At 50.1% G+C, this 27,428-nt stretch overlaps 1 protein-coding gene across 5 annotated transcripts in view; it reads left to right on the forward strand.

The window, feature by feature from the left end:
• Positions 1-11,463: 11,463 nt before the first annotated feature.
• Positions 11,464-27,428, forward strand: part of LOC144275202 (acetylcholinesterase-like) — a 28,217-nt gene continuing 12,252 nt past the window's right edge. Inside the window, exons 1-4 of one of the 5 annotated variants that reach the window (XM_077834366.1) lie at positions 11,475-11,652; positions 20,853-22,362; positions 23,544-23,707; positions 24,891-26,356. In XM_077834366.1, coding sequence (XP_077690492.1) covers positions 20,861-22,362; positions 23,544-23,707; positions 24,891-24,898 — 1,674 coding nt within the window. In that variant the 5' untranslated portion in view covers positions 11,475-11,652; positions 20,853-20,860 and the 3' untranslated portion in view covers positions 24,899-26,356. Of the gene's footprint in view, positions 11,653-20,852; positions 22,363-23,543; positions 23,708-24,890; positions 26,357-27,428 lie in introns of those variants that run through there. The other 4 variants (XM_077834364.1, XM_077834365.1, XM_077834368.1 and 1 more) reach the window with 4 other exon arrangements.

Here is a 27,428-nt window from a genome sequence, read left to right on the forward strand (position 1 = left end):
TGTGACTTGGTTTCCCCTGCCCTGAGGCGCATGAATACCAAGATGAGAGCAGCCCTCACAGTTGAGAAGTGAGTGGCAATAGCCCTGTGGAAGCTTGCAACGCCAGACAGCTACAGGTCAGTTGGGAATCAATTTGGAGTGGGCAAATCTACTGTGGGGGCTGCTGTGATGCAAGTAGCCCATACAATCAAAGATCTGCTGATATCAAGGGTAGTGACCCTAAGAAATGTGCAGGTCATAGTGGATGGCTTTGCTGCAATGGGATTCCCTAACTGTGGTGGGGCCATAGACGGAACCCACATCCCTATCTTGGCACCGGAGCACCAAGCCGCCGAGTACATAAACCGCAAGGGGTACTTTTTAATAGTGCTGCAAGCTCTGGTGGATCGCAAGGGACGTTTCACCAACATCAACGTGGGATGGCCGGGAAAGGTACATGACGCTCGCATCTTCAGGAACTCTGGTCTGTTTCAAAAGCTGCAGGAAGGGACTTTATTCCCAGACCAGAAAATAACTGTTGGGGATGTTGAAATGCCTATATGTATCCTTGGGGACCCAGCCTACCCCTTAATGCCATGGCTCATGAAGCCGTACACAGGCAGCCTGGACAGTAGTCAAGAGCTGTTCAACTACAGGCTGAGCAAGTGCAGAATGGTGGTAGAATGTGCATTTGGATGTTTAAAGGCGCGCTGGTGCAGTTTACTGACTCGCTTAGACCTCAGCGAAACCAATATTCCCACTGTTATTACTGCTTGCTGTGTGCTCCACAATATCTGTGAGAGTAAGGGGGAGACGTTTATGGCGGGGTGGGAGGTTGAGGCAAATCGCCTGGCTGCTGGTTACGCGCAGCCAGACACCAGGGCGGTTAGAAGAGCACAGGAGGGCGCGGTACACATCAGAGAAGCTTTGAAAACCAGTTTCATGACTGGCCAGGCTACGGTGTGAAAGTTCTGTTTGTTTCTCCTCGATGAACCCCCCGCCCCTTGGTTCACTCTACTTCCCTGTAAGCTAACCACCCGCCCCTCCTCCCTTCAATCACCGCTTGCAGAGGCAATAAAGTCATTGTTGCTTCACATTCATGCATTCTTTATTCATTCATCACACAAATAGGGGGATAACTACCAAGGTAGCCCAGGAGGGGTGGTGGAGGAGGGAAGGAAAATGCCACACAGCACTTTAAAAGTTTACAACTTTAAAATTTATTGAATGCCAGCCTTCTTTTTTTTGGGCAATCCTCTGTGGCGGAGTGGCTGGTGGCCCCCCCACCGCGTTCTTGGGCGTCTGGGTGTGGAGGCTATGGAACTTGGGGAGGAGGGCGGTTGGTTACACAGGGGCTGTAGTGGCAGTCTGTGCTCCAGCTGCCTTTGCTGCAGCTCAACCATACACTGGAGCATACTGGTTTGGTCCTCCAGCAGCCTCAGCATTGAATCCTGCCTCCTCTCATCACGCTGCCGCCACATTTGAGCTTCAGCCCTCTCTTCAGCCCGCCACTTACTCTCTTCAGCCCGCCACCTCTCCTCCCGGTCATTTTGTGCTTTCCTGCACTCTGACATTATTTGCCTCCACGCATTCGTCTGTGCTCTGTCAGTGTGGGAGGACAGCATGAGCTCGGAGAACATTTCATCGCAAGTGCGTTTTTTTTTCTTTCTAAGCTTCACTAGCCTCTGGGAAGGAGAAGATCCTGTGATCATTGAAACACATGCAGCTGGTGGAGAAAAAAAAAGGGACAGCAGTATTTAAAAAGACACATTTTATAAAACAGTGGCTACACTCTTTCAGGGTAAACCTTGCTGTTAACATTACATACATAGCACATGTGCTTTCGTTACAAGGTCGCATTTTGCCTCCCCCCACCGTGTGGCTACCCCCTCAACCTTCCCCCCTCCCTGTGGCTAACAGCGGGGAACATTTCTGTTTAGCCACAGGCAAACAGCCCAGCAGGAATGGGCTCCTCTGAGTGTCCCCTGAAGAAAAGCACTCTATTTCAACCAGGTGACCATGAATTATATCTCACTCTCCTGAGGATAACACAGAGAGATAAAGAACGGATGTTGTTTGAATGCCAGCAAACATACACTGCAATGCTTTGTTCTACAATGATTCCCAAGTACGTGTTACTGGCCTGGAGTGGTAAAGTGTCCTACCATGAAGGACGCAATAAGGCTGCCCTCCCCAGAAACCTTTTGCAAAGGCTTTGGGAGTACATCTAGGAGAACCGCGAATGCCAGGGCAAAGTAATCCTTTCACATGCTTGCTTTTAAACCATGTATAGTATTTTAAAAGGTACACTCACCAGAGGTCCCTTCTCTGCCTGCTGGGTCCAGGAGGCAGTCTTGGGTGGGTTCGGGGGGTACTGGCTCCAAGTCCAGGGTGAGAAACAGTTCCTGGCTGTCGGGAAAACCAGTTTCTCTGCTTGCTTGCTGTGAGCTATCATCTTCTTCGTCCCCAAAACCTGCTTCCGTATTGCCTCCATCTCCATTGAAGGAGTCAAACAACACGGCTGGGGTAGTGGTGGCTGAACCCCCTAAAATGGCATGCAGCTCATCATAGAAGCAGCATGTTTGGGGCTCTGACCCGGAGCGGCTGTTCGCCTCTCTGGTTTTCTGGTAGGCTTGCCTCAGCTCCTTCAGTTTCACGCGGCACTGCTTCGGGTCCCTGTTATGGCCTCTGTCCTTCATGCCCCGGGAGATTTTGACAAAGGTTTTGGCATTTCGAAAACTGGAACGGAGTTCTGATAGCACGGATTCCTCTCCCCAAACAGCGATCAGATCCCGTACCTCCCGTTCGGTCCATGCTGGAGCTCTTTTGCGATTCTGGGACTCCATCATGGTCACCTGTGCTGATGAGCTCTGCATGGTCACCTGCAGCTTGCCACGCTGGCCAAACAGGAAATGAGATTTACAAGTTCGCGGTTCTTTTCCTGTCTACTGGGCCAGTGCATCTGAGTTGAGAGTGCTGTCCAGAGCGGTCACAATGGAGCACTCTGGGATAGCTCCCGGAGGCCAATACCATCGAATTGTGTCCACAGTACCCCAAATTCGAGCCGGCAAGGTCGATTTAAGCGCTAATCCACTTGTCAGGGGTGGAGTAAGGAAATCGATTTTAAGAGCCCTTTAAGTCGAAATAAAGGGCTTCATTGTGTGGACGGGTGCAGGTTTACATCGATTTAACGCTGCTAAATTCAACCTAAAGTCCTAGTGTAGACCAGGGCATTGTGAATAGTTCTCTGAAAACATCCACTCAATGTGCAGCGGCAGTCAAAAAAGCAAACAGAATGCTGGGAATAATTAAGAAAGGGATAGATAATAGGACAGAAAATATCATGTTGCCTCTATATAAATCCATGCTACGCCCACATCTTGAATACTGCATGCAGATGGGGTCGCCCCCATCTCAAAAAAGCTATATTGGAATTGGAAAAGGTTCAGAAAAGGGCAACAAAAATTATTAGGAGTGTGGAACGGCTTCCGTATGAGGAGAGATTAATAAGACTGGGACTTTTCAGCTTGGAAAAGAGACGGCTAAGGGGGGATATGATTGAGGTCTATAAAATCATGACTGGTGTGAGAAAGTAAATAAGGAAGTGTTATTTACTGTTTCTCATAACGCAAGAACTAGAGGTCACCAAATTAAATTACTAGGCAGCAGGTTTAAAACAAACAAAAGGAAGAATTTCTTCACACAACACACAGTCAACCTGTGGAATTCTTTGCTAGGGGATGTTGTGAAGGCCAAGACTATAACAGGGTTCAAAAAAGAACTAGATACATTCATGGAGGATAGGTCCATCAATGGCTATTAGCCAGGATGGGCAGGAATGGTGTCCCTAGCCTCTGTTTGCCAGAAGCTGGGAACGGGCGACAGGGGATGGATCACTTGACGATTACCTGTTCTGTTCATTCCCTCTAGGGCACTGGCACTGGCCACTGTCGGAAGACAGGATATCAGGCTAGATGGACCCTTGGTCTGACCCAGTAGGACCATTCTTATGTTCTTATACCCTTCATCTCTGTGTGTCTCTGTTTTCCCTCTGTACAATGGGGATAATAGCTTTTCTCTGCCAGATGATGTGAGGATATATACTTAATGAGAGGTGCTCAGATACTTTGGTGCTATAAACACCTTAGCTAGAATTTTCCAGACATATGAAAAGTAAGTCTTTGATTATGAGCAACATGTAATATTTATATACCTCTATTTAATTATGGACATATTTATTACAAAAGACACTAGACTAAAAGTTATATGGGCTTGTCTATATAGGAAAGATAGACCAGTATAAACTAATGTGTGCTTTTAAACCTTCAGGGCTTGGCTACACTTGTGAGTTAGTGCGCATTAAAGCAGCCCTGGGTGCCCTAGCTCACTCCCCGTCCACACTGGCAAGGCACGTAGAGCTCTCTGACTCCGCAGCTAGAGCGCTCCTGGTGCTCCACCTCGGTGAGTGGAATAATATTTGCTGCACCTTGGCTACAAAGCCCGGGCGTCAGTGTGAACGAGTGTTGCGTTACTGCGCTCTGATCAGCCTCCAGAAATGTCCCATAATCCCCTTAAGTCAAGCGGCCACTCTTGTCATTGTTTTTGTTTCGCTGCAGGAATGCAGAAATACCCTTTGAAAGCTCCGTTTCTGGCAGCCAGCTGCTTATCTGCTCCGAGACAAAGCAACCATTAGTGGGGAATGGTGTGCGTGAGAGAGAGAGGCTGGGGGGGGGGGGGGAAGGGTGTGTCTCCTGCTGTCTGAACTTACAAGACAGCATGCTGACATGCTCTCAGCCACCCAAAAACCCACTCTCTCTCCCCCCCCACATACACACAACACACTCCCTGTCACACTCCACCCCAACCCCGCTCATTTGAAAAGCACATTGTAGTCACTTGCATGCTGGGATAGCTGCCCATAATGCACCGCTCCCAATGCCGCTGCAAGTGCCGCAAACGTGGCCATGCTACTGCGCTTGAAGCGGTCAGTGTGGACAGACTGCAGCTCTTTCCCTACTGCGCTCTCCAAAGGCTGGTTTAACTCAAAGCACTCTACATCTGCAAGTGTAGCCATACCCATAGTTACACTAATATAACTCTTCACGTGGACACTTACTCCAGTATAAAAGAGTGCCCTTGGTTTAGTTGATATCATTTCGGAAGGGGCTGAATCTAAACGGGAAAAAGGCACTCTGATTTTGGTAGAATAATGTCCACATGGGGTTGGGTGGGGTTAAATCAGAATAACTACACCAGTATAATTGGTCAAACTTTCCAGTGTAGACAGTCCCTAAGGTGCTCGAGAGAGAAGCAAAAATAACATTTGAGAAAGGCCATCCTCCTTGGTGGATCAAATGAAAAGGAAGGTGTTTTATAGCAACCTCGAAAATCTGACAGCCTGGAAATCACATGATAGCAAAGAAGAAACTTGTGCTAGAGGAAAATTAAGAAGAACAAATATTTGAAATAACACGTGTAAAATAAACATTCAGAATATCTCAGGAAATAGGTTTTACAACAGACTGAGATATGGCTGCTTCGCTACTTGCATCAGTTGTAATTTTCTGGGATTAATGAATGATTTTAAGTTGCACAAGGACGTCCAACTACACAATTAGGGTGACCATACTTCCCAAAGGGAAAATGGGACAATGCGTGGGGCTGGCCTAACCCCCCCAGCTCCCCACTGCGGGACTGGCCCAAGGTGCATGCCTGAGCCCCTCCCCCCACATGGGGCTGGCCCAAGCTGCACCCGAGGCCCCGCCCCCGTGCTACTTGCCCAAGCCCTGCCTGATCCCCTACGCAAGGCAGACGCTGATAGCACTGCTCATGCAAGTCCTGCCTCCCCCCGCCCCCCCCCGCCGCCTCCCCCCTGCATGGGGCTGGCACGGCCACTCCCCCCCCCCATGTTCCTCTGCACCCCCCTTTTTTGACTACAGTGGCCATTTGTCCTGTTTGCTCTTTCCAACTCATCAAGCCGCCAAGACACATGGGACCAAAGCCCACTTTTCCCAAAAAAGTTGGGGCAGCCGGGACAGGGCTTAAAAGAGGGACTGTCCCGGCCAAAACGGGAGGTATGGTCACTCTAAGGACCATTCCCCTGGCCCCAACCTATCTAGCAGCACTCTGCCCCTCTCCTTCGCACACACGCCCCTTCCACGGCCGCCTTTTGCCCCGCTCATTGCAGGGAGCCGATTCTGAGGGCAGGGCCGGGCCGCAGAGCACGTGTGGGAACCGCTCCCGCCTGCTCAGCGACCGCGAAGTCGCAGATTCTGGTGGGAGGCAGTTTCTGACACACACGAAACTGCGGGGCGGGGGGTGTCAGGGAGGGCAGCAGCTCTGAGGCTCGCAGCCCCCGCCCAGCAGCAGAGCTGGTGCGGAGTCACTTTCCTGCCCGGCCCCAGCCCTTCCCCCGGGTCTCTCCCCTCACCTGCAGGCTCCGGCTCAGGGGCTGGTGTCGGCAGAGCCCAGGGCTGCCCCAGGGACTGTTTCCAGCCACCGGAGAAAGTCCCCCCGGCTGGGCACACGGTGGGGGGGGGGGGGGCGGTTAATGCAGGTCTGCCCCGCACGGACCCCGCTGGGGAGCAGCAGCGGCTCAGCCCCGGCTCTCCGCTCACAATGGAAGCAGCAGAAGATGCTGCTGACCCAGGAAGCTCAACCCCTGATATCCTGAAGAAAGACAGAGAGCAACAACAGCCTCCCCTCCCTTCGCCCTCTGTGGGAAGGGCTGAAAAACAGGATGGAGAGGGAGAGAGAAAGGACCGGAAGAGCTCTGCATAGCTGGAAAGCTTGTCTCCCTCACCGCCAGAAGCTGGTCCAGGAAAATCTATTACCTCCCCCAGTTGTCTCTCTAATATCCTGCCACCCCAGGGCTATAACAGGGCGTTACCACATCCTAACGCACATACACAAAGGGGCAGAATTCACACTGTCCCCACCCTCTTGATTCTAGCCCAGCTGTGAATGTTTGAGCAACCTTAATCATGTTCATTTTTTGTTCTATGTTCCAGTTCCTGTAGGGAATATCGCTGTAAATCCTCCCCAAAGTGCTGCTCTTCTGTAGAATTACTGAACACGGAGATCTAACTCTCTCCAGTCTTAGCCTTTTTCTCACCAGTAATCAAGCGCGGCTGTAATACCAGTCAGATTTTTCCCTTTTCTCACTTACTGGAATTTTACACAAAATCCCCTTAGATGCTGGTCTCTTTCTACTTATCGATTATTAATATATTGGCAAAATTACTTATTTATCTCTCTAAATATCTAATAATAGAATCATAGGACTGGAAGGGACCTCCAGAGGTCATGGGGGGGGGCTCTGCATTTTAATTTAATTTTAAATGAAGTTTCTTAAACATTTTAAAAACCTTATTTACTTTACATACAACAATAGTTTAGTTATATATCACAGACTTATAGAAAGAGACCTTCTAAAAATGTTAAAATGTATTACTGGCACTCGAAACCTTAAATTAGAGTGAATAAATGAAGACCTGGCACACCACTTCTGAAAGGTTGCTGACTCCTGATCTAGCCCATCCCTCACAGGTGTTTGTCTAACCTACTCTTAAAAATCTCCAGTGATGGAGATTCCACAACCTCCCTAGCAATTTATTCCAGTGCTTCACCACCCTGACAGTTAGGAAGTTTTTGCTAATGTCCAACCTAAACCTCCCTTGCTGCAATTTAACCCATTGCTTCTTGTCCTATCTGCAGAGGTTAAGGCGAACAATTCATAGAATCAGAAGATTAGGGTTGGAAGAGCCCTCAGGAGGTCATCTAGTCCAACCCCCTGCTCAAAGCAGGACTTACCCCCAACTAAATCATCCCAGGCAGGGGTCTTCTCCCTCATCCTAGTGACATCCTTTTATGTACTTGAAAACTGTTATCATGTATATTATGTTGATATAAAATCCCCGCAGGTTTTGGTCCTTTCCATACACATTAATAAAATATTAAATCTTAGATTTTGCAGCTATTCCCTTTAGTTATTGAATATTCTGATAAATCTCACCAGTTTTGATTTTTATCTATAATCAAACATAGTTATTGAAATCTAGGATTTTTCCTTATTGATATAAAATAGATATACCCCTCCAACATTCACCAATTTTTTTCTCTAATTATTGAATATAAACCCCCTAATCCAGAGGCCCCCAAACTGTGGGGAGCACTCCCCAAGGGTGCATGAAGGAACCTTCAGGGGGTGTGGCAGGACCTGGGCCAGCCCCCATGTGGAGGGCAGGGAGGGAGCACCACCCTGCTCCTCCCCATCCCCAGCCTTGTCCCCAGCTCCTGTCACAGTGCCTGACCCCGTCCCCAGCCTTGGAGAAGCTTTGCTCCCATCCCTGTCTTCAGCCTTGGCCCCTGGCTGTGGCTCCAGTCCCGGCCTTGTTCCCAGCCCCAGATCTACTCCCAACTGCGGCCCCAGCCTCGGCCCCCCTTACACCTGTTATCCCCCTTCCCTAGCCACATCATTGATCCCAGCCCCAGCTCCGGATAGGGGTAAGGGGGGTGCAATCTTTGGGGACCACTACCTTAATCATTGGAGAGAAATCACTGCCTTGAGAAATTTTCCCATTAATGGGGAATGAAGCTCTTTAATTATCAAGTTTCCCCCTCACATCTGAAAATTAAATGATTTCTCCACTAGTTTTAATTAACATGGCATGATTGCTGCTTAAAGTGAGTTGTTCTGCATGTAACAAACATCAAAGCCAGGAGCCTCCCCCCATTTGGGGGCAGCTACTAATGGGGCAGTTGGCCAGAGCCTGACTGCCTGTATTTTGCCCCAGATGGAGGCAGGATGGGAGAGTCATCCCTCCAGGGGGGTGCTGTGTGCGTGACTGCATTCCTGATCCCCTTAATCAGTGTCCAGGGTGTCTAAATATTGTTGTCCTTTATAGCAATCCTGCTGTATTAACCCCTTCCATTCCCATCACCACTTTCACCCCCAAAGAATCCCTAAAGCTCCTGACAGATGGACTCTATGGGGGGTCATTAGTGGTGTGAATATGGTGGCTGCCCTATGCCAACAAGAGGGGCAATATCCCCACATGACAACTGCTAAGCTCTTGGTTTGCCCTGTCCCAGCTGTTGCTCCCCACATAGGCAGCGACTTCTGCTGGCGCCAGTGCGTGCTCGACCCGCCTCTGCCCCCGGCCCCGCTCCATAATTGATTATGCACCTTAACCAGCATTTGTTGAAGTGCTAAACCAGATTTTGACACTTCTTTGGCAGGTGCAGAGAGAACATTTTCTTCCTTTTAGTTTATTCAACTAGTTCAGTTCAATGATTAAGAACATAAGAGTGGCCATACTGGGTCAGACCAAAGGTCCATCTAGCCCAGTATCCTGTCTTCTGACAGTGGCCATCTAGCCCAGTATCCTGTCTTCTGACAGGTGCCCCATAGGGAATGAACACAACAGGTAATCATCACTTGATCCATCTCCTGTTGCCCATTCCCAGCTTCTGGCAAACAGAGGCTAGGGACATTAGTTCATTCAATGTTAAGAAAATGATTAGGAGTTGAAAAAGCAAGAAAACTTTTTGTCCCCTCTTCCAATCTATGAATACAAATGAGGTGTCACAGGGTGAGATCTACTAGTTCTGAAATCTTGAAGGGCAGAGTGACCAGAAACAATCAGTTCAGTTCACTACCTACAGGTCACACTTCTTTTGATAAACAACTGACTTATTAAACAAAGCAGTTCTTGCATTAAAACTTTTTTCCCCTCCTCATGTACCCATCACGTTGAAGGTAGTTTTATTTAACACATAAAAAAGTGCTGGTTTTGTGCAGTTGTAACTGAATTCCAGTTTCCAGCCAAATACAGCTGGACACAAATCACGAGTAAAATATTAATCATCTAGTAAATAAGAAATGCTTCATTCTCCATTTTCTAACACAAGAAAAAAGTACAAAGAATCTAAATGTATGTTAACTAATTGCTCAAATAAATGTGTATAGATATAGTGTAACCTGCCAGTTAGCAAAAACAAGTACTAAATTTAATATAAAGGCTACATTTAATAATGTATCAACAGGTTTTAATGGGTACCAACCAATGAAAATCAACCTTTCTTTAGGACAATAACTAAAAAGTTAAAATGCAAAGTGAGATTAAAACTGATCAGTAAAATCAAGGTTTCAGTGATTTCAATTACTTTTATTTTAATTAGCAAAAACAACGAGGAGTCCTTGTGGCACTTTAGAGACTAACAAATTTATTTGGGCCACCTTTGGTGGCCTAAAACCCACTTCATCAGATGCATGGAGTGGAACATACAGTAGGGAGGTATAAATACACAGCATATGAAAAGATGGGAGTTGCCTTACCAAGTGGGGGGGGGGGGGGTCAGTGCTAACGAGCCAATTCAATTTAAGTTGGAAGTAGGCAATTCTCAACAGTGGATACGAAGGAGTGGAAATCACTTCTGTTGTTTTAATTAGGCCAGTGTAAACAAGGTGGCCCATTTCAATCAGTCCACCCTGGAATAAAGCCACTGATTATTCCCTGGAAAAGAGAGACAGAGATGGGGCAATTTCCACAGATATACACTCAGTGGGACCCATGTCAATCAGTCCAGGATTAAAGAAGTCCCAGCAGGTTTCTAAGACCCTCCAAGCGGCTCAATTTACTACAGATGTATTTCCCTTCTGAGAACTATAGACTAGAATATAACAGACCACTTCAAGGTGGTATAGAACTAACCCCAGGCCTCTTAGTGCTTCAGATCATTGGGGAAGTAACATGTGTCAACACAGTGTTTCAACTTTATATAATGTATTAAGTGAACAAAATAAAGCTAAGTTGAAGAGGAAATAAGCACATTAATAAGAGAATAATAAAGAAGTCCAGTTAATAACAGAATGATTCATAACAACATGAATCAACCATTAATTATTAGCTGAATAAGATCAATATATCAGACCATTCCCATGTGGACTCTACCAATCTGGCAGGCAGCAGTTCATTTATCTATCAGCCCAGGCAATAGGGAATTTTGCCAGTTAGGTTTAAGCTTGTATTCCAGCCAAAGGCTTGATACAGAAGAGAAGGAACCAACCCTCAAGACACAACTAATGTGTGGACCATAATTTAAAATGCTAGCATTGAGCTGTTTTTGCCCAGATTTCGTGTTTAGATGATCCCCTTATTCACTGAGTGAGCAGCATCGGACCCAGGAAGCTCAGCCACTGAGCAGAGAGAGAAAGCAAGCAGCCTCCCCTCCCTTAGCAATACACAGAGCCCTCTGATAACAACTCTGTATTGCTGTGGGATTTTAAAAGCTGCTGTGCCCCACCACAGAGGTGGCTGCATTAGGGATCCCTGAGTAGCAGTGGCTGTTAACCAGCTGCCATACCCCACTTCAGAGCTACTTGCCCACCAGTTACCACAGATCTTCTCTTTCTGCAAGCCACCAGTTGTTTATCTCTGTTTTCCCGGTCACCGACCCCTGCTCTGGGCTCCCCTGCAGTCTGGACCTTATCTCCTCCTCCTTATCACTGAGCCCAGTGGGGTTGGTTCTCTCGGGATAAATAATCCTCCAGTGACTGCTCCCTGGCTGTTATTCCAGCATCAGAAGACTCCTGAGGTCTCCCATTCCCTTTCAGGTTGAGCTGCGAAACACACACAGAGAGGTGCAACCTGCAACTGGGGAACTAGGAAGGTGAGTGTTTGATTTCCACCAGCTCTTAGACAGGCACCCTAGGTCCAAACGGTTTAATGACATCTCAGAAAGACTGAAACTGGAATCTCTCTCTTCCCCTCCCAAAGCAATTCCCCCTCCCCCTTACACAGCCTTTCAAGCTGCTTTAAGGGATGGGAATAGAATAGTTTCTAAATCCCAGCTCCCTTGCTCTATCCTACTAGACTCCACTCCCACCCAAGAGCTAGAACCCAGGAATCTGGGCTTCCAGCCTCCCCCCATCTCCAATCCACTACCCCACACTCCATTCCCCAAACCAGGATTAGAACCCAGGAGTCCTGTCTCCCAATCCCCCCTGCTCTAACCCATTAGACTCCCCTCCCCAAGCTGTGATAGAATTCAGGAGTCCTGATTTATATTCCCCTTACCTGTAACCTCAACACCAAACCATCCTCCCTCTCTGCCCAAAGCTAGGGTTTAAGTCACAATACGGATACCTGTGCTGTATACTGGGAGTCAGGACTCGTGGTTTCTATCCCTGGCTTTGGGAGGGGAGTGAGGTAGAGTGGAGTGGTTAAAGAAGGGGGGCTGGGTGTTCAGAACTCCTGGGTCCTATCCCCGGCTCTAGGCCAGCACAGGTCTCCTATAGGATCCAAAGGGTATGTTCATCCCAAAAGTGCATCAGCCCTGCTCTAGTAGACCTCGCCTCTGCATGGGTGAAGGGATTTCAGACTCCCTGGCTCATTCTCTCTCTATGCTCTCTCATTTTCACTGTGCTGGCTTGGGGGGTGAGGGCTCCAGCTGAGGGTGTGGGCTCCAAGGTGGGGCCAGGGATAATAGATATGAGGTGCAGGAGCTGGGATCAAGGGGTTTGGAGGGCGGGAGGGGGATCAGGGCTGGGGCAGAGGGTTGGGGCCCAGGAGGGGGTTGGGGTGAAGGCTCCAGGCGGCGCTTACCTCAAGCAGCTCCCAGAAGCAGCGGCACGTCTGGCTCCTAAGTGGAGGAGTGGCCAAGCGGCTCTACGCACTGCCCTGTCCACAGGCACTGCCCCCACAGCTCCCATTTGCCATGGTTCAATGGGAGCTGCGGGAGCGGCACTTGGGGCTGGGGCAGTGTCCGGAGCCCCCTGGCTGCCCCTACGAGTAGGAGCTGGAGCAGGGACATGCTGCTGCTTCCTGGGAGCCATGCAGCGTGGAAGCTAGCAGGGAGCCTGCCAGCCCTGTTGTGCGGTGCCACCAACTGGACAGTCAACGACCCAGTCAACGATGCTGACCGGAGCCGCCAGGATCCCTTTTCAACTGGTCAAAAACCGAACACCTGGTCACCCTACGCTTCCCTGATGTGAAAGGGCCTCTCCCCTGTATCAGGGAGCTGGGTAAAGGATGGAGCCAAGCTGTGAGTGTAGCAGAGACCTGGAGTTACTGACTGGGGGAGGGGTGTTTGTTAAAGGGGATCAGGGATAGTTAAGGGGACTCCTACCCTAAGTTCCCTCTACGCTGTGCGGCCGCACGGCCGTGCAGCAGCCTATTAAGCGTCGCACAGGCACTCAGGGCTGTGGTGTAGAGAGATGCCTCTCCCCCAGCCCCAACCCAGCCCTGCCCCGGACCTGACACAGCCGGGGAAGAGGCACCCCTCCCCTGGCCTCAACCCAGCCCCAGCCTTGCCAGCAAGTTAAAGAAGTATGGGCTGGATGAACGGACTATACAGTGGATATAAAACTGGCTAGATCGTCGGGCTCAACAGGTAGTGCTCAATGGCTCCATGTCTAGTTGGCAGCCGGTATCAAGCAGAGTGCCCCAAGAGTCGGTCCTGGGGCAGGTTTTGTTCAATATCTTCATTAATGATCTGGAGGATGACGTGGACTGCACCCTCAGCAAGTTTGCAGATGACACTAAACTGGGAGGAGTGGTAGATACGCTGGAGGGTAGGGATAGGATACAGAGGACCCTAGACAAATTAGAGGATTGGGCCAAAAGAAATCTGATGAGGTTCAACAAGGACAAGTGCAGAGTCCTGCACGTAGGACAGAAGAATCCCATGCACTGCTACGGACTAGGGATTAAATGGCTAGGCAGCAGTTCTGCAGAAAAGGACCTAGGCGTTACAGTGGACGAGAACCTGGATATGAGTCAACAGTGTGCCCTTGTTGCCAAGAAGGCTAACAGCATTTTGGGCTGTATAAGTAGGGGCATTGCCAGCAGATTGAGGGATGTGATCATTCCCCTCTATTCGACATTGGTGAGGCCTCATCTGGAGTACTGTGTCCAGTTTGGGTCCCACACTACAAGAAGGATGTGGAAAAATTGGAAAGAGTCCAATGGAGGGCAACAAAAATTATTAGGGGACTGGAGCACATGACTTATGAGGAAAGGCTGCAGGAACTGGGATTGTTTAGTCTGCAGAAGAGAAGAATGAGGGGGGATTTGATAGCTGCTTTCAACTACCTGAAAGGGGGTTCCAAAGAGGATGGATCTAGACTGTTCTCAGTGGTACCAGATGACAGAACAAGGAGTAATGGTCTCAAGTTGCAGTGGGGGAGGTTTAGGTTGGATATTAGGACAAACTTTTTCACTAGGAGGGTGGTGAAGCACTGGAATGGGTTACCTAGGGAGGTGGTGGAATCCCCTTCCTTAGAAGTTTTCAAGGTCAGGCTTGACAAAGCCATGGCTGGGACAATTTAGTTGGGGATTGGTCCTGCTTTGAGCAGGAGGTTGGACTAGATGACCTCCTGAGGTCCCTTCCAACCCTGATATTCTATGATTCTATGACCTGCTGCGGCCAGGAGAGAGGTGCCTCTCCTCTGGCCCCAACCCAGCCCAGCCCAGCCCAGCCCAGCCCCTGACCTGCTGTGGAGGGGAAGAGGCACCTATCTCGTGGCTCCAGTCCCAGAGCTGATGCAGCAGGGAGAGGCGCCTTAGCCCCCCAGCCCAGGTGCTGCTGTGGGGAGAGAGAGCTGGGGGGAGTCTTTTCTTCCCGCCATAGCCTGCACCCCAAGCCCCTCATCCCCGACCCCACCCCAGAGCCCGCACTCCCAGACAGAACCCTCACCCCCCCGCACCCCAACCCTCTGCCCCAGCCCTGAGCCCACTCCTACACTCCGAACCCCTCAGCCCCACACCCCCCATATGTGCACCAATATGGAGGTGAGGTGTCACACATCACCTCCATATTGGTGCACATAACAAAATTCATTCTGCACATGCATGGGAAAAATTAGAGGGAACACTGCTGAGGACTGCCTATAGGGGCCTCTTCTCTGGGGGATGCACCAGGACTTCTAATGTAGCATCCCAAGACAGACTTGCTAAGTGTCACACCTGCTGTTAGTCTGTCCCGTAGGGTTGTTAAAAATGTCACACTTTGTTTGAGAGACAAGGTGGGTGAGGTAATATCCCTTATTGGACCAAGTTCTGATGGGGCGAGAGCAGGGATTTCCTCCCCCCCACCCCACCCGCACCATGGTCAACTAGCGCAGTGTTGCCAATTTAGTTGTTTTCCAACTAGATCTAGGTGTTTTAAAACTTTTCTAGTTGGAAAAAAATTCCATGTAGTCGTTGGTTGGAAATTTGAATTGAAATTGACACATTAATATGCACTTTAAAGGCATATACATGATCAACTATTTGTGTCTGAAAAAAGCATAATAGGTTTGAAAAGTATGAACACAGACAAACTTCCGCACACAGCTGTCAGCACGTTCATTTTGGAGATGTTGGCCCACCTCATAATTTCAAATGAAGATTTCTAAACACCAATAAATCACCAGAAATTCAAACGCTGATGTTTACTGGTATTTTATAATGTTTAAAATGGGGAGCTGGGAGTTAGCACCAAATCGCCTTGCCCATGAAAATGTACAGCCCATCTTCACCCTCACGGTCTCACCCCTCGGCCCTCACCCCCCTGGAAATTCAAACACCCCCTCTAATTACAATTCTCAGGGGAAAACACAGAGAGAGACAAGCTTTTGAGCTCCACAGAACTCTTCTTCAGGGCTGGGAGAGGATCTCACAGCTAAATGCAAATTGGAACAGATTATTTAGCATAGGCAGTTAACCCATATTGTAAGGGACCATTGAAGGTAGAGTGGCCTTATAACACCTCATAGGACAAAAGGGGAGTTGGTGGGTTACAGACTGTTGTAATAAGCCATAAATCCAGTGTGTCTGGTCAGTCCATGATTTTTAGTGTCTAGCAGAGTAATGAATTTAAGCTCCCAGGCTTGTCTTTTGGTAGTTTTGTTCAGGTTTCCTTTGAGGAGGAGGACTGATAGGACACCTGGGGGAGTCAATTATTTTTTGTCAAGGTCCAAATTTCTTGGTCAAGCAAGGGATAGTCAAGGTCCAGACTCCAGAGAAAACAATAAAACAACAACAGCAATAATGATAAAAAGTAAATTAAAAAGATTTCAGGATCCATTTTAAAGCATCTGGTGGTCTGGATTTGACCTGCAGTCTGCCTATTAACTACCCCTGGTCAGACATACAGTGATCACTTTGTGACAAGGGTTCACCCACAGGTGATAATTGGGACTGACAAAGCTACAGCTACATTGCATACACCTGGTTTGAGGGAGACAGACTCCTTCACACTCTGCCCAGTAGCGGAGGGGAAAGGTGCACTCAGTTACAGAGTAAGGAACTTTAATCCTACTTCTTCTACACAATGCTCTTAACGCTCCTCTGAGCATCACAGCCCTGGTTCACCAATTCCTCCCACCCCAACTTTAGGGGAGCTATAAAGTAGCATTTGCCCATTCCCCCCCCCCGCCCCCGTTATGTTAGCTATAACTAGATATCTGTCAGGTGGGGGATTCCAAGGGTTGGAAGAGGGGTTCCCAGGTCCTACCCACCAATACTCCCTCCAGAGTTAGTCCCTGGAACAAGCACCACACTTAACAACAGCGCGACACCGTTACCTAAGCCAGGAGCAGAGCCAGGTCAGGATCTCTAGCGGGGGTTACACAGATTTGGCACAGCATACAGTCAACCGGCTCTACTCTCCCACACATTCCTCACCCTTTAGCCAGTAGCTACTAGATATAGTGTTTGACTGGCACTTCCCCCAGCCAATCAGGTTTGTACAGAGTAGCTGGTGGAGAAGAGACAGGAAGGGGCTGTTTCGCAAGCACAGCGCAAATTCACATCAAGGAGAGCTAGGAAAAGAACTCAGGTCCCTACGAGAACCAAATATCCACTATTTTGCAACAACACCTTTAATCAGAAAGAGGCCACGTTATCTGCTTTCTCTGCTAACACAAGGTGGCTCTTTTTGTCCAGGGGTAGTGTCCCTCTGGATCTCCTGGGACCAAACCAACCTGACCTATCCAGAACAAAATCTGCTGGTTTCTGTGCCATGCTGTGCCCAACACAGGGCTAAACCATTCTTCTTCTTCTGTCAATATGCTCATTGGGTTAGATGGAGCTGTATTGATACAGGGATTAGTTGCAGTAAGTGGCCAGAGCTTGCCCTGGCATCAGAGAAGAGCCAGGGCTGCAGTTAGAGGGATTCCCCTTTTATAATTAGGGTGATGCAGTGTCCCTATAGACACTGCCTTACTTACAAACCCTCCTGTGGCTGCCATCCTTGTCAGTTTCAGGGCTGTCTCTGGCTCAGAACAACAGCTGGGGCTCACAGCTGGAGCTCTGAAATTTACAGGAATGTCAATTTCACGCTGGTAGGTTCCCTGCTGTGAAATTGAGCCTGTGGTGGGCTCACAGCTGCCCCAGCCAGCTGTCAGCTAGGCACTGGAGGCTCCCCATCTTCTGGGGCTGGTGCAGAGCTCAATTTCACAGCAGTGAAATAGACATCCTTGTCAGTTTCACAGTTCCAGCTGTGAGTCCCTCACTGCTGCTCTGAGCAGAAGGCAGCTGGAAAATTCACTGCTGGTAGGCTCCCTGCTGTGAAATCAAGCCTGTGCAGGGGGTGGCCAGGGAGCTCCAGCTGTGAGCCCTGTGTGCTTGTCAGTGTCCCACAATGCTCCACCTCAGCTAGTGTAAGCGTTCCTGGTGAGGATGTGCGCCACCAGCAGAAGGAGGGTAGTACAGACACCCAGAGCCCATTGAATTATTGCGGAAGCTGTAGATTGACCAAAATTAAATTGAGCTAATTTTGTAGTGTAGACAATACCCCAAGTGTGCATGAGGATTTTTTAAAAAAAACTCACGGAGTTGCAGGGCTGCTATTATGGCTGTGAGAGGCACCTCCCCAAGCTGATGCTTCACTAGGTGTGTTGGGAAGGTGGAGGAATATTAAAAACATGTCACCCCTGTGACGGGTTGGATCACAGAAACCCCCTGGGGGCTGCCACCTGATGTGCCAAGACTACTTCTGCTCCTGCTTTCCTGCCCTGGCAGCTTAGGACTTCAGTGCCCTGCCTGTTTTGAGCCAGACCCGCTAGCCTGCTGCAAACCTAGACCCAGGTCTGCACCACGTCCCCTAACAGCTGTAGGCTTAACTGAAAGCAGTTTACAGAAGTGTGCCTGTCTTTAACACTCAGATGCCCAACTCCCAATGGGGTCCAAACCCCAAATAAATCCATTTTACCCTGTATAAAGCTTATACAGGGTAAACTCATGAATTGTTCGCTCTCTATAACACTGACAGAGAGATATGCACAGCTGTTTCCCCACCCCCCCAGGTATTAATACATACTCTGTGTTAATTAATAAGTAAAAAGTGATTTTATTAAATACAGAAATAGGATTTAAGTGGTTCCAAGTAGTAACAGACAGAACAAAGTGAATTACCAAGCAAAATAAAATAGAACATGCAAATCTATGTCTAATCAAATGGAATACAGATAAAATCTCACCCTTAGAGATGTTTCAATAAGTTTCTTTCACAGACTGGAACCTTCCTAGTCTGGCACAATCCTTTCCCCGGTACAGCCTTTGTTCCAGCTCAGGTGGTAGCTAGGGGGTTCCTCATGGTGGCTGCCTCTCTTGTTCTGTTCCACCCCCTTATATGATTTTGGCACAAGGCGGGAATCTTTTGTCTCTCTGGGTCCCCCCCCACTTCAAATGGAAAAGCACCAGGTTTAAGATGGATTCCAGTTCGAGTGACATGATCACATGTCACTGTTAGACTTCATTACGGACTTGCCAGCACACATGTATACAGGAAGACTTACAAGTGAAATAGAGCCATCTACAGACAATTGTTCTGGTTAATGGGAGCCTTCAAGATTCCAAAACACCATTAATGGCCCACACTTTGATAATTACAATAGGCCCTCCAAGTTATATTTTATATTTCTAGTTTCAGATACAAGAGTGATACATTTATACAAATAGGATGACCACACTCAGTAGATTATAAGCTTTGTAATGATACCTTACAAGAGACCTTTTGCATGAATCATATTCCAGTTACATTATATTCACACTCATTAGCATATTTTAATAAAATCATATAGAGTGAGTCACAACCCCTTTCTGACAGCCCTCTTGCAGACTGTTAGTGCCCACCAGATGCCCACATCTGCACTAGTATTCACACACTGCCATGCACCATTCCTGCCCTCTTTCTGTGCATCTCTCCCAGTTTCCCTGGGGGTGGTTTAGGCTAACCGAAAGTGGTGGCTCACAGGGAATCCCTAGAACAAGGAGGAATGGATAGGACATCTGTCAAGTCCTTGCCAGTTTGTCTGCAGTTGGCAAAGTGGATGTGCCTCTCGCTAGTTCACATTAGCTAAATTTGGCCTATATACCACTCCCTCCTGCCTCCTGGGCTAAGGGGAGGTGGTGGGGCTGGGAGGAATGCCTGCTCCAGTTGGAGACAGCAAGGGATGGGGAGTGGAGATCTGGAGTTCCTTCCTCAGATCTGCACCATGGCAAGCTCAGAGAGGTTGTGGGGTGGCCCTTTAATCTCGATGAGGGGGGTCTCCGCTGAATGAGAACCCCCTCTGGAGATGGTACAGCCTCAGGCAACAGGTCATGGCAGAGGGTGCTCCCAATCACTCCCCTCTTCCAGTCTCAGGGTGAGGGTTATGTGCAGAGGTGCTGATTTCCCCAGTCCCCGGGGGGTGCTCAACCCCTGCTCTGCCCCAGGCCCTGCCCCCACTCCACTCCTTCCCCCAGCCCTGCCTCTTCCCACCCCCACCCCATTCCACTCCCTCCCCTGCCTCTTCCTGCCCCTGCTCCTCCCCATCCCATGCCTCCTGCAGGCTGCTGAACAGCTGATCATGGTGGGCGGGAGGTGCTGGGAGGGAGTGGGAGGAGCTGATTGATGGGGCCTGCCAGCAGGCCAAAGGGCTGGGGTGGGAGACGCTGATCTGCGGGGCTCCTGGTAGGTGCTGAGCATCCACTATTTTTTTTCCTGTGGATGCTCCAGCCCCAGAGCACCCACAGAGTTGGCACCTATGGCTATGTGCCGGGTGCACTGGTTCCCAGGGTTTAGCACAGCTCCAGCACGCATTGCCTAGTGCTCCCTGGCAGAAATTCAGGGAGTGTATCCCAGTAGAGAACAAACTCTCCTGCATGGCCGTGCTGGTGCCATTTTCAATGTTATAGAATTTAAGGCCACTAGATCACCCAGTCCATCCTCCTGTATATCACAGGCCACCAGCACCCTCACATCGACCCCAGCAACTAGGATGGCCAGGTGTCTGGTTTGCAATCAGAAAATCTGGTCAAAAAGGGGACCTGACAGTGTCCGGTCACTGTGGGCAGGGGAAGCAGGGAGGTGCTGACTCATCACCCGCGCCAGCCCCTACTCAGCCAGGGCTGCCTCCTGCCTGCATCCAGTGGCTGCAGCTCTCAGCCCCTGCTCTGCAGGCGAATCTCTCCCAACCCACACAGGGATGGGAGGAGAGGGAAAAAGCAGTGAGCAATGGGGGGAGGGGGAGGGGAAAGAGGAGCGAATGGGGGGTGGGTCCTCAGAGGGAAGAAGCAGGGCAGGGGAGGTTCTAGTACTCCTCCTGGAATGTCCAGTTTTTAAATATTACGAAGTTGGCAACCCTACACAACTGAAACGAGCCCAGAGTCAAGGAGAGCCATAGGAGGCTAGACTGTTATGTGCCACAAACAGACAAGAGGAGGGGCTGACGAGCAGCAATGCTGGAGGCATGATTTAATGGGATATACTCAGATGATCCAGGCATGCAATGGGGCAGTGTGTCCCTCCCATGTCATCCTGGCCCCATACCACCAGCCAGGCTTTATGTCTCCCAGCTAGTACTGGCCCAACAAATAACTCCCTGTGGGTGGTTTCCCTTCCAGCTTCTGCCATGCTGGGACCCCTACCTGCACTGCCCTGCCTGCTGCTGCTCCTCTCCCTGCTAGGCCCTGGTTCTGCCTCCAATGATGGCACTGTGGTGCTCACCAGCAGTGGTCCTGTCCGGGGCAAACACCTCTTAGCTGGCTCCAGCCCAGTTACCGCCTTCCTGGGCATCCCCTACGCCAAGCCCCCCGTGGGGCCCTTGCGCTTCAAGAAGCCAGTTCCCCACAAGCCTTGGAGGCATGTCCTGGAGGCCGCCAGCTATGGAAACTCCTGCCCCCAGCAAATGTTTTCTGGTTACCCTGGCAGTGCCATGTGGCTGCCTACCACACCGCTCTCAGAGGACTGCCTCTTCCTCAACCTGTGGGTGCCTAAGCCCCAGTCCCCTGCACTAGTCCCCGTCCTCGTCTGGATCCACAGCGGGGGATTCTTCATCGGCACAGCCTCCCTTGACATCTATGACGGGCGCTTCTTAGCTGCCACTGAGAGCGTCATTGTGGCCTCCATGAACTACCGGCTGGGGGCGCTGGGCTTCCTCTCGCTACCACCAGCCGCCCCAGGAAACGCCGGCCTGTGGGACCAGCGCCTGGCGCTGCGCTGGCTGCAGAAGAATGCAGCCGCTTTTGGTGGGGACCCAGCACGGATGATGCTATTTGGCCAGAGCACCGGGGGAGCCTCGGTCGCCTTCCACCTCCTCTCACCGGGGAGCCGGCACCTCTTTGCCCGGGCTGCGCTGCAGAGTGGGGTCGCCAATGCACCTTGGGCTTCGCTGAGCCAAAAGGAGGCCAGGGAGAGAGCCCGGGCACTCGGCCGACTGATGGGCTGTGGCAAGGGCAGTGACGGTGCTGTGGTAGACTGTCTGAAGAGGAAAGATTCGGAGGAGTTTGTCCAACACGATTTCACCATCACAAGGAACAAAAGGCTGGTTGATTTCCCCTTCTTGCCCACGGTGGATGGGGATTTCCTCCCTGATGAGCCACGGCGGCTGCTGGAGGCCGGGCACATCCACACCAAACCCATCCTGACTGGCATCACAGCCAATGAAGGCTCCATGTTCCTGATGTTCGGCGCTCCCGGATTCAGCCTGGGGAATGACAGCCTGATCGGCTGGGAGGAGTTGGTGGAGGGGTTAAGGTTCATGGTGCCAGGATTGCCAAATCTCTCTGTCCAGGCGGCAGCGCTGAGGTACAGCCAGGAGGGGAAGGGGCGCGGCCCAGCTCAGCACCGCTGGGCCATGAACCAAGCTGCCAGCGACTACCTCTTCTTCTGCCCCATGACTGAGCTGGCCAGGCAGCTGGCGAAGGCTGGGACCCCTGCGTACATCTACTTCTTTGCACACCGCTCTTCTGGCTCGCTCTGGCCCCACTGGATGGGGGCAGTGCACACCACCGAGCTACTCTATCTCTTCGGGACCCTGGCGTCCGAGGGGGGAGCCAACCACACACACACGGAGGCCGAGGCAGCGCTCAGCCGTAGGGTGATGCGGTACTGGGCGGAGTTTGCCAGGAGTGGGTAAGGCATACCACGCATCCTCCCCTCCCCCTCTTCATAGTCACCTGCCCCCCCATGTCCCTCCCTTGCCCTCACATATTTGCCTGCCCCTTTTCCCCCCCCTCTTCCCACATTCATTTGCTCCCATCACTGTCTCTCCCTGCTCTCTGACAGCACCGTCATCCTCCGAGATGAGAGCCTGGCTTTTGTCCTATTAGCAACTCTGGGAACCAGTGGCCATCTTTACTAGAGTCAGCCTCAATGCACAGTCGTGAAGGCAAGAGGGCATCCTTAACTGAGGGCATCCTGAGGTTTTGAGTCCCACAGAGATAAATGGTGGTCATTTGACTAAGGGGAATCTTGTCACTTTAGCCACACTGAGAACAGAAGAAGGCGGCCATTTTTAAAAGACAAAATTTTGGCCATTGGCTCCTGAGTGTCCCTGGACCATAAGGAACTTTAAAAAATAAGGTTGCCCTTGGTCCAAGATGGTAGCCAAAATTTGGGCCTTGCTGAGTTGTTTATGGTAGGAAGAAAAGTTGACTGTATGAGTTGGGTATTTCTTTGGTGGAATCCTGTTGATTTACAAAGCATGTGTGCAAAGTCGTGGTGCCTGAACATAGCAGAAACAGAAAGCAGAGTTTCCTTGTTCACAATATCCAAGCATGTATCTCCAGCCAGTTCTGTGCCTCAAGAAGCTCGGACTCTGCTCCCTCTCAGGGCTATGCTACCAGCCCCTTCTCTGGCTTTTTGGTCCTGTCTGCTTCTGACACACCCTGATCCACCAATTAATACCCCAGCCCCTGAGTTTGCAATAGTCCCAAGGAAACCCCTCTTATTCTCCCAGAGTTAGTGCTCCATTCAGGTCTTCACATGTGGCCCAGTGCCTTGGGCGGTGGCTTCTGTTGTTTGTTATCTCTAAACAAAAGGACATTTAATTGCTTCTTCACTTAACTTGAATGAACGGTGGCTAGCATACACACCAACTTCAGTGAGGTCTGTGATTGCCCATAGATTAGACACATGCTAGCATAACAACAACAACACTGTGTGTGTGAGAGAGAGAGAGACAGAGACTCTGGTGCCCTTAGTGTATGGGGATAAATTGCCCCATGTCCCTGTGTATGAGTTCCCTAGCAGCTAAGGTACATTTCCTTTCCTCTCTCCTGATCTGGCTGGCTCTTGCTGAATTCTTGCCCTAGGAGTCCCACAGGGACAGACAGGAGCAAGGGACACTGGCCCCTCTACAGTACCATGGAGCAGAACTTCTTCCACATCAGCAAGAATGAGTCTCGGGTCAAAGGGCCATTGCCCACGTGGCACTGCAGCTTCTGGGCATGTCTTGAGAGGATCTCCAGACCCAATGGTAAGTGATGGTGCAGGGAAGGGGAAAGGCATCAGCTTCACTCACTCCACCAGGGGAGAAGGAGTCCTGAGCTGTCTGATGAGGAGCTCTGAGGGTCAGAAGGGCTGGGAAGGGCAGGCTACAAGGACAATGAAGAGTTGCGGAAGAATAAAATGCAGTCACTTCTTGGGAAAGGAGGGGGTAGGTATGGCAGCTTTTTAGCAGCCACCCAGCCAACCCTGTGCAGCTGTTCAGGACAAGAGGTGATAGGGAATCTCCTATTCAGCTGAAAACACATGGAGGGGAGGAGGGGGAGGTTACAAAGCAGGCAGAATGCAATCTACAGCTGGTCAAACAAAAGGTCAGGAAAAATAATCAACTTTTGTGAGGATTTTTTTATTCAGTTTTTAATTTTCCAAAATTGCTGTAACTGGAGTATTTCAGGGAGGAAAATCTTGAATTTTTCTAAACCAAACCTTTTTTGGGGGGAACATTTCCATTTTGAAATCATATGTTTGCCCACATTTTGACCATCTCCTAGTGGAAAAGGACAGAGAGAGAGAGAGAGTGTGTGTGTGTGTGTGGTGGGGAAATATCCTTTTTCATTTGCCTATTTTGAAAGCCCTGCAGCACAATTTTTTTAAAAAAATCCCATTTAAAATACAGAATCGCAAGACTGTTTGAAGTCAAACTGAAAACGGGTGTAGTTTGAAACCGGTGATTCATAATTACACAGATGAAAGTTGTCATGTGGTTTCATTTAGGACAGGGGTTCTCAACCTTTTCCTTTCTGAGCCCCCACCCCCCAACATGCTATAGAAACTCCACAGCCCAGCTATGACACAATTGTTTTTCTGCATATAAAAGCCAGGGCCCATGTTAGGGGGTAGCAAGCAGGACACTTGCCCAGGGCCCCACACCACAGGGGGCCCCTGTGAGGCTAAGTAGCTCAGGTTTTGGCTTCAGCCCTGGGTAGTGGGACTTTGGCTTTCTGCCCTGGGCCCTAGCGAGTCTAATGCTGGCCATGCTTGGTGGACCCTTGAAACCCGCTTCCAGCCCCCCAGGGGCCCCCGGAGCCCTGGCTGAGAACCACTGATTTCAGAAGCCCCACGGAAAGGTTAAAGTTTTGAAGTTTATGTTTGTTTGTTTTCCTCCCAAATGGGGAAAATCCCATTTTTCTGACTGGCTGTAATGGAATCACTAGAGCTGTGATGTGCCCTGACGAATGGGAAAGTGACAGGGGATCTCTGCTCAGCCTGACTGGTTTCATGCCCCCTGTGAAACATGGGACTACAGCAGCACCACACCCTCTTACCCCAACGGCTTCCGCACTGCCTCCGAGAGAAGATCGCCCCCATCCAGTCGTCCACCCCACCATCCTGCACCACTTGGCCTTTTCTCTCCCATTCATGTACCTTGCAGATCCAGGCCCCACCTTGCTCATATTCACAGCCCTTTGCTGCTATTAACAAGCTTGCTTTGTGTTGTGCAGGCCAACAGATCTCAGAGGCCTTGGGGGCGAATGGAGATCAGAACAAAGAAAGTCCCACGTGGGGGGAAATCTCACTGTCCAGGTGAAGGAAACTTGTGGCAGGACAGAGGATGATGGCACCACCCCCGCATCTGTCTGTTCTCAGACCCCCCAGATCCATGCTCTGCAGATCTTATTGCTAGGTACATCTGGAGAGCACCCTGCCCCCTCAACTCCCAAACCACCTGCTTCTGTCAGCAAAGGAGACCACCCTTTGGGGGAGCAGTAATATCTCTCTTATCCTCTCTATGGGGCCCATGATCACACCCACTGAGCCAGGCTCTCATATGCCCCAGAGTGCATCTGCTCCTGGACTCCAGCCCCAGGAGGAGTCAAACCCTTTCTCACACCATGACTCTCAGCAAATTGCACCCAAGAGAACTGCCATCCATTCCCCCTATCCACCACACACACCTCTGGGGTCATCACACACACACACACACTCACTCTCACTCTCTCTGCTGCTGATTGGTTCATTAACAGGGACCATGCCAACGAACTGGCCAACCATCCAAAGCTTTCTGCTGAACCCCAAGTGGATTAAAGAATTTTCAGCCTGGAACTACTCTCCTTCCATGTGAGATCTTTTCTAGCTAGGAGTGGGGTAGAGGTATGGGGACACACAAGGGTGGAGGGGAGACGGGATACATGCTGCTGCTGGGGTTTGATTGGGCAAGTTACAGAGTGTGTCTTACACCTGGAGAGTGTTACACCTGGAGAGTGCTTAAAACATGAACAATCTGGATCCACTCCCATCAAGAACTGGGAACAGAACCCAGGTGTCCTGATTCTCTGCCACCTCTACTCTAAACACTAGATACCACTTTTCTCCCAGAGCTGGGAGCAGAACACAGGAGTCCTGACTCCCAGGCCCCACTGCTCTAACTATTAGACACCACTCCTCTCCCAGAGCTCGTGATAGCACCCAGGAGTCCTGACTCCCAGCCCTCCCACTCTAACCACTAGATCCCTCTCCCCCAGCCAGATGTGATTGTGGGATCTCAGTGCAAGCCTTAAAAGGCTCTTCATTCTCAAATTTCCTGTGCTGTAAACATGAAAAAATAAGTTAGTCATACACAGGGCTTCTGTGTGTGACACACACATACACAGTGTGATTTGACCAAATTCAATTAGCTAACCTGTGGCAAAGCCAGGAAATGAGACCTAGATGAGGAGCCTTATGACCATTTGTTTTTAAACAAAGCAATCTTCCTAGAATGGTGCAGAATGAGAAAAAGTTATTAATGTATGTATTTATTGACTACATTTCCATAGTTGCTTCTGATCAATTTTGGCCATGCCCAAGTACAGGGGTGGCCAACCTGATCCTGAGGAGCCAGAATTTACCAATGTACATTGCCAAAGAGCCACAGTAATACATCAGCAGCTCCACCCATCAAGTCCCCCCCGCTCCCAGTGCCTCCTGCCCACCAGTAGCCCCGCCATCAGTGCCTCCCGCTCCCTCCCCGCACCTCCCGATCAGCTGTTTCCTGGCATGGAGAGGCTCTTGGGGGGAGGGGAGGGAAGGGGAGGGAGAGGAACAAGGGCATGGCAGGCTCAGGGGAGAGGGTGGGAAGGGGTGGAGTGGGGGCAGGGCCTGTGGCAGAGCCAGGGGTTGAGCAGTGAGCACTCCCCAGCACAGTGGAAAGTTGGCACCTGTAGCTCCAGCCCCGGAGTCGGTGCCTGTACAAGGAGCCGCATATTAACTTCTGAAGAGCCACATGTGGCTCCGGAGCCACAGGTTGGCCACCCCTGCCCAAGTAGATCAATACCATTTGTGCTGTTATGGACGTACGGACATATTATGGCAGCAGTCACCAGGAGGCACTATAGGACAATCTTAAAAGTTCTTTTCCTTAGGGTGTGGGCACTGTTCAGTTTTTGAAGATGTTGTTAATTTTGCAATGTAGTTTGTGTTTGGGGAGCTGTGGCAAACAGCAAGGGAATTTAGAGTGGAGTTAAGTCAAGTTTTGGGGCAGAGGTGCTTCCCATAAACTAGGAATTAGTGTTGGGCTGAGATTTTTAAAAGGCAGGTTTGCCTGCATCCCATTTATGACCTCCTCTATTTAAGTCTGGTGTATATAGTGTAAATATACAACTCGCAATAGAACATACCCTGACTCTGTGCCATTGATTTCTCCTTCAAAGCAAAACTGACCTGCAAGGCTCTGAGATCTGCTACTGCTCGGCAGAGGGGGCTACAGCATGTAG

Source organism: Eretmochelys imbricata, chromosome 14, assembly GCF_965152235.1.
Source record: "Eretmochelys imbricata isolate rEreImb1 chromosome 14, rEreImb1.hap1, whole genome shotgun sequence".
NCBI classification, from domain to species: domain Eukaryota; kingdom Metazoa; phylum Chordata; order Testudines; family Cheloniidae; genus Eretmochelys; species Eretmochelys imbricata.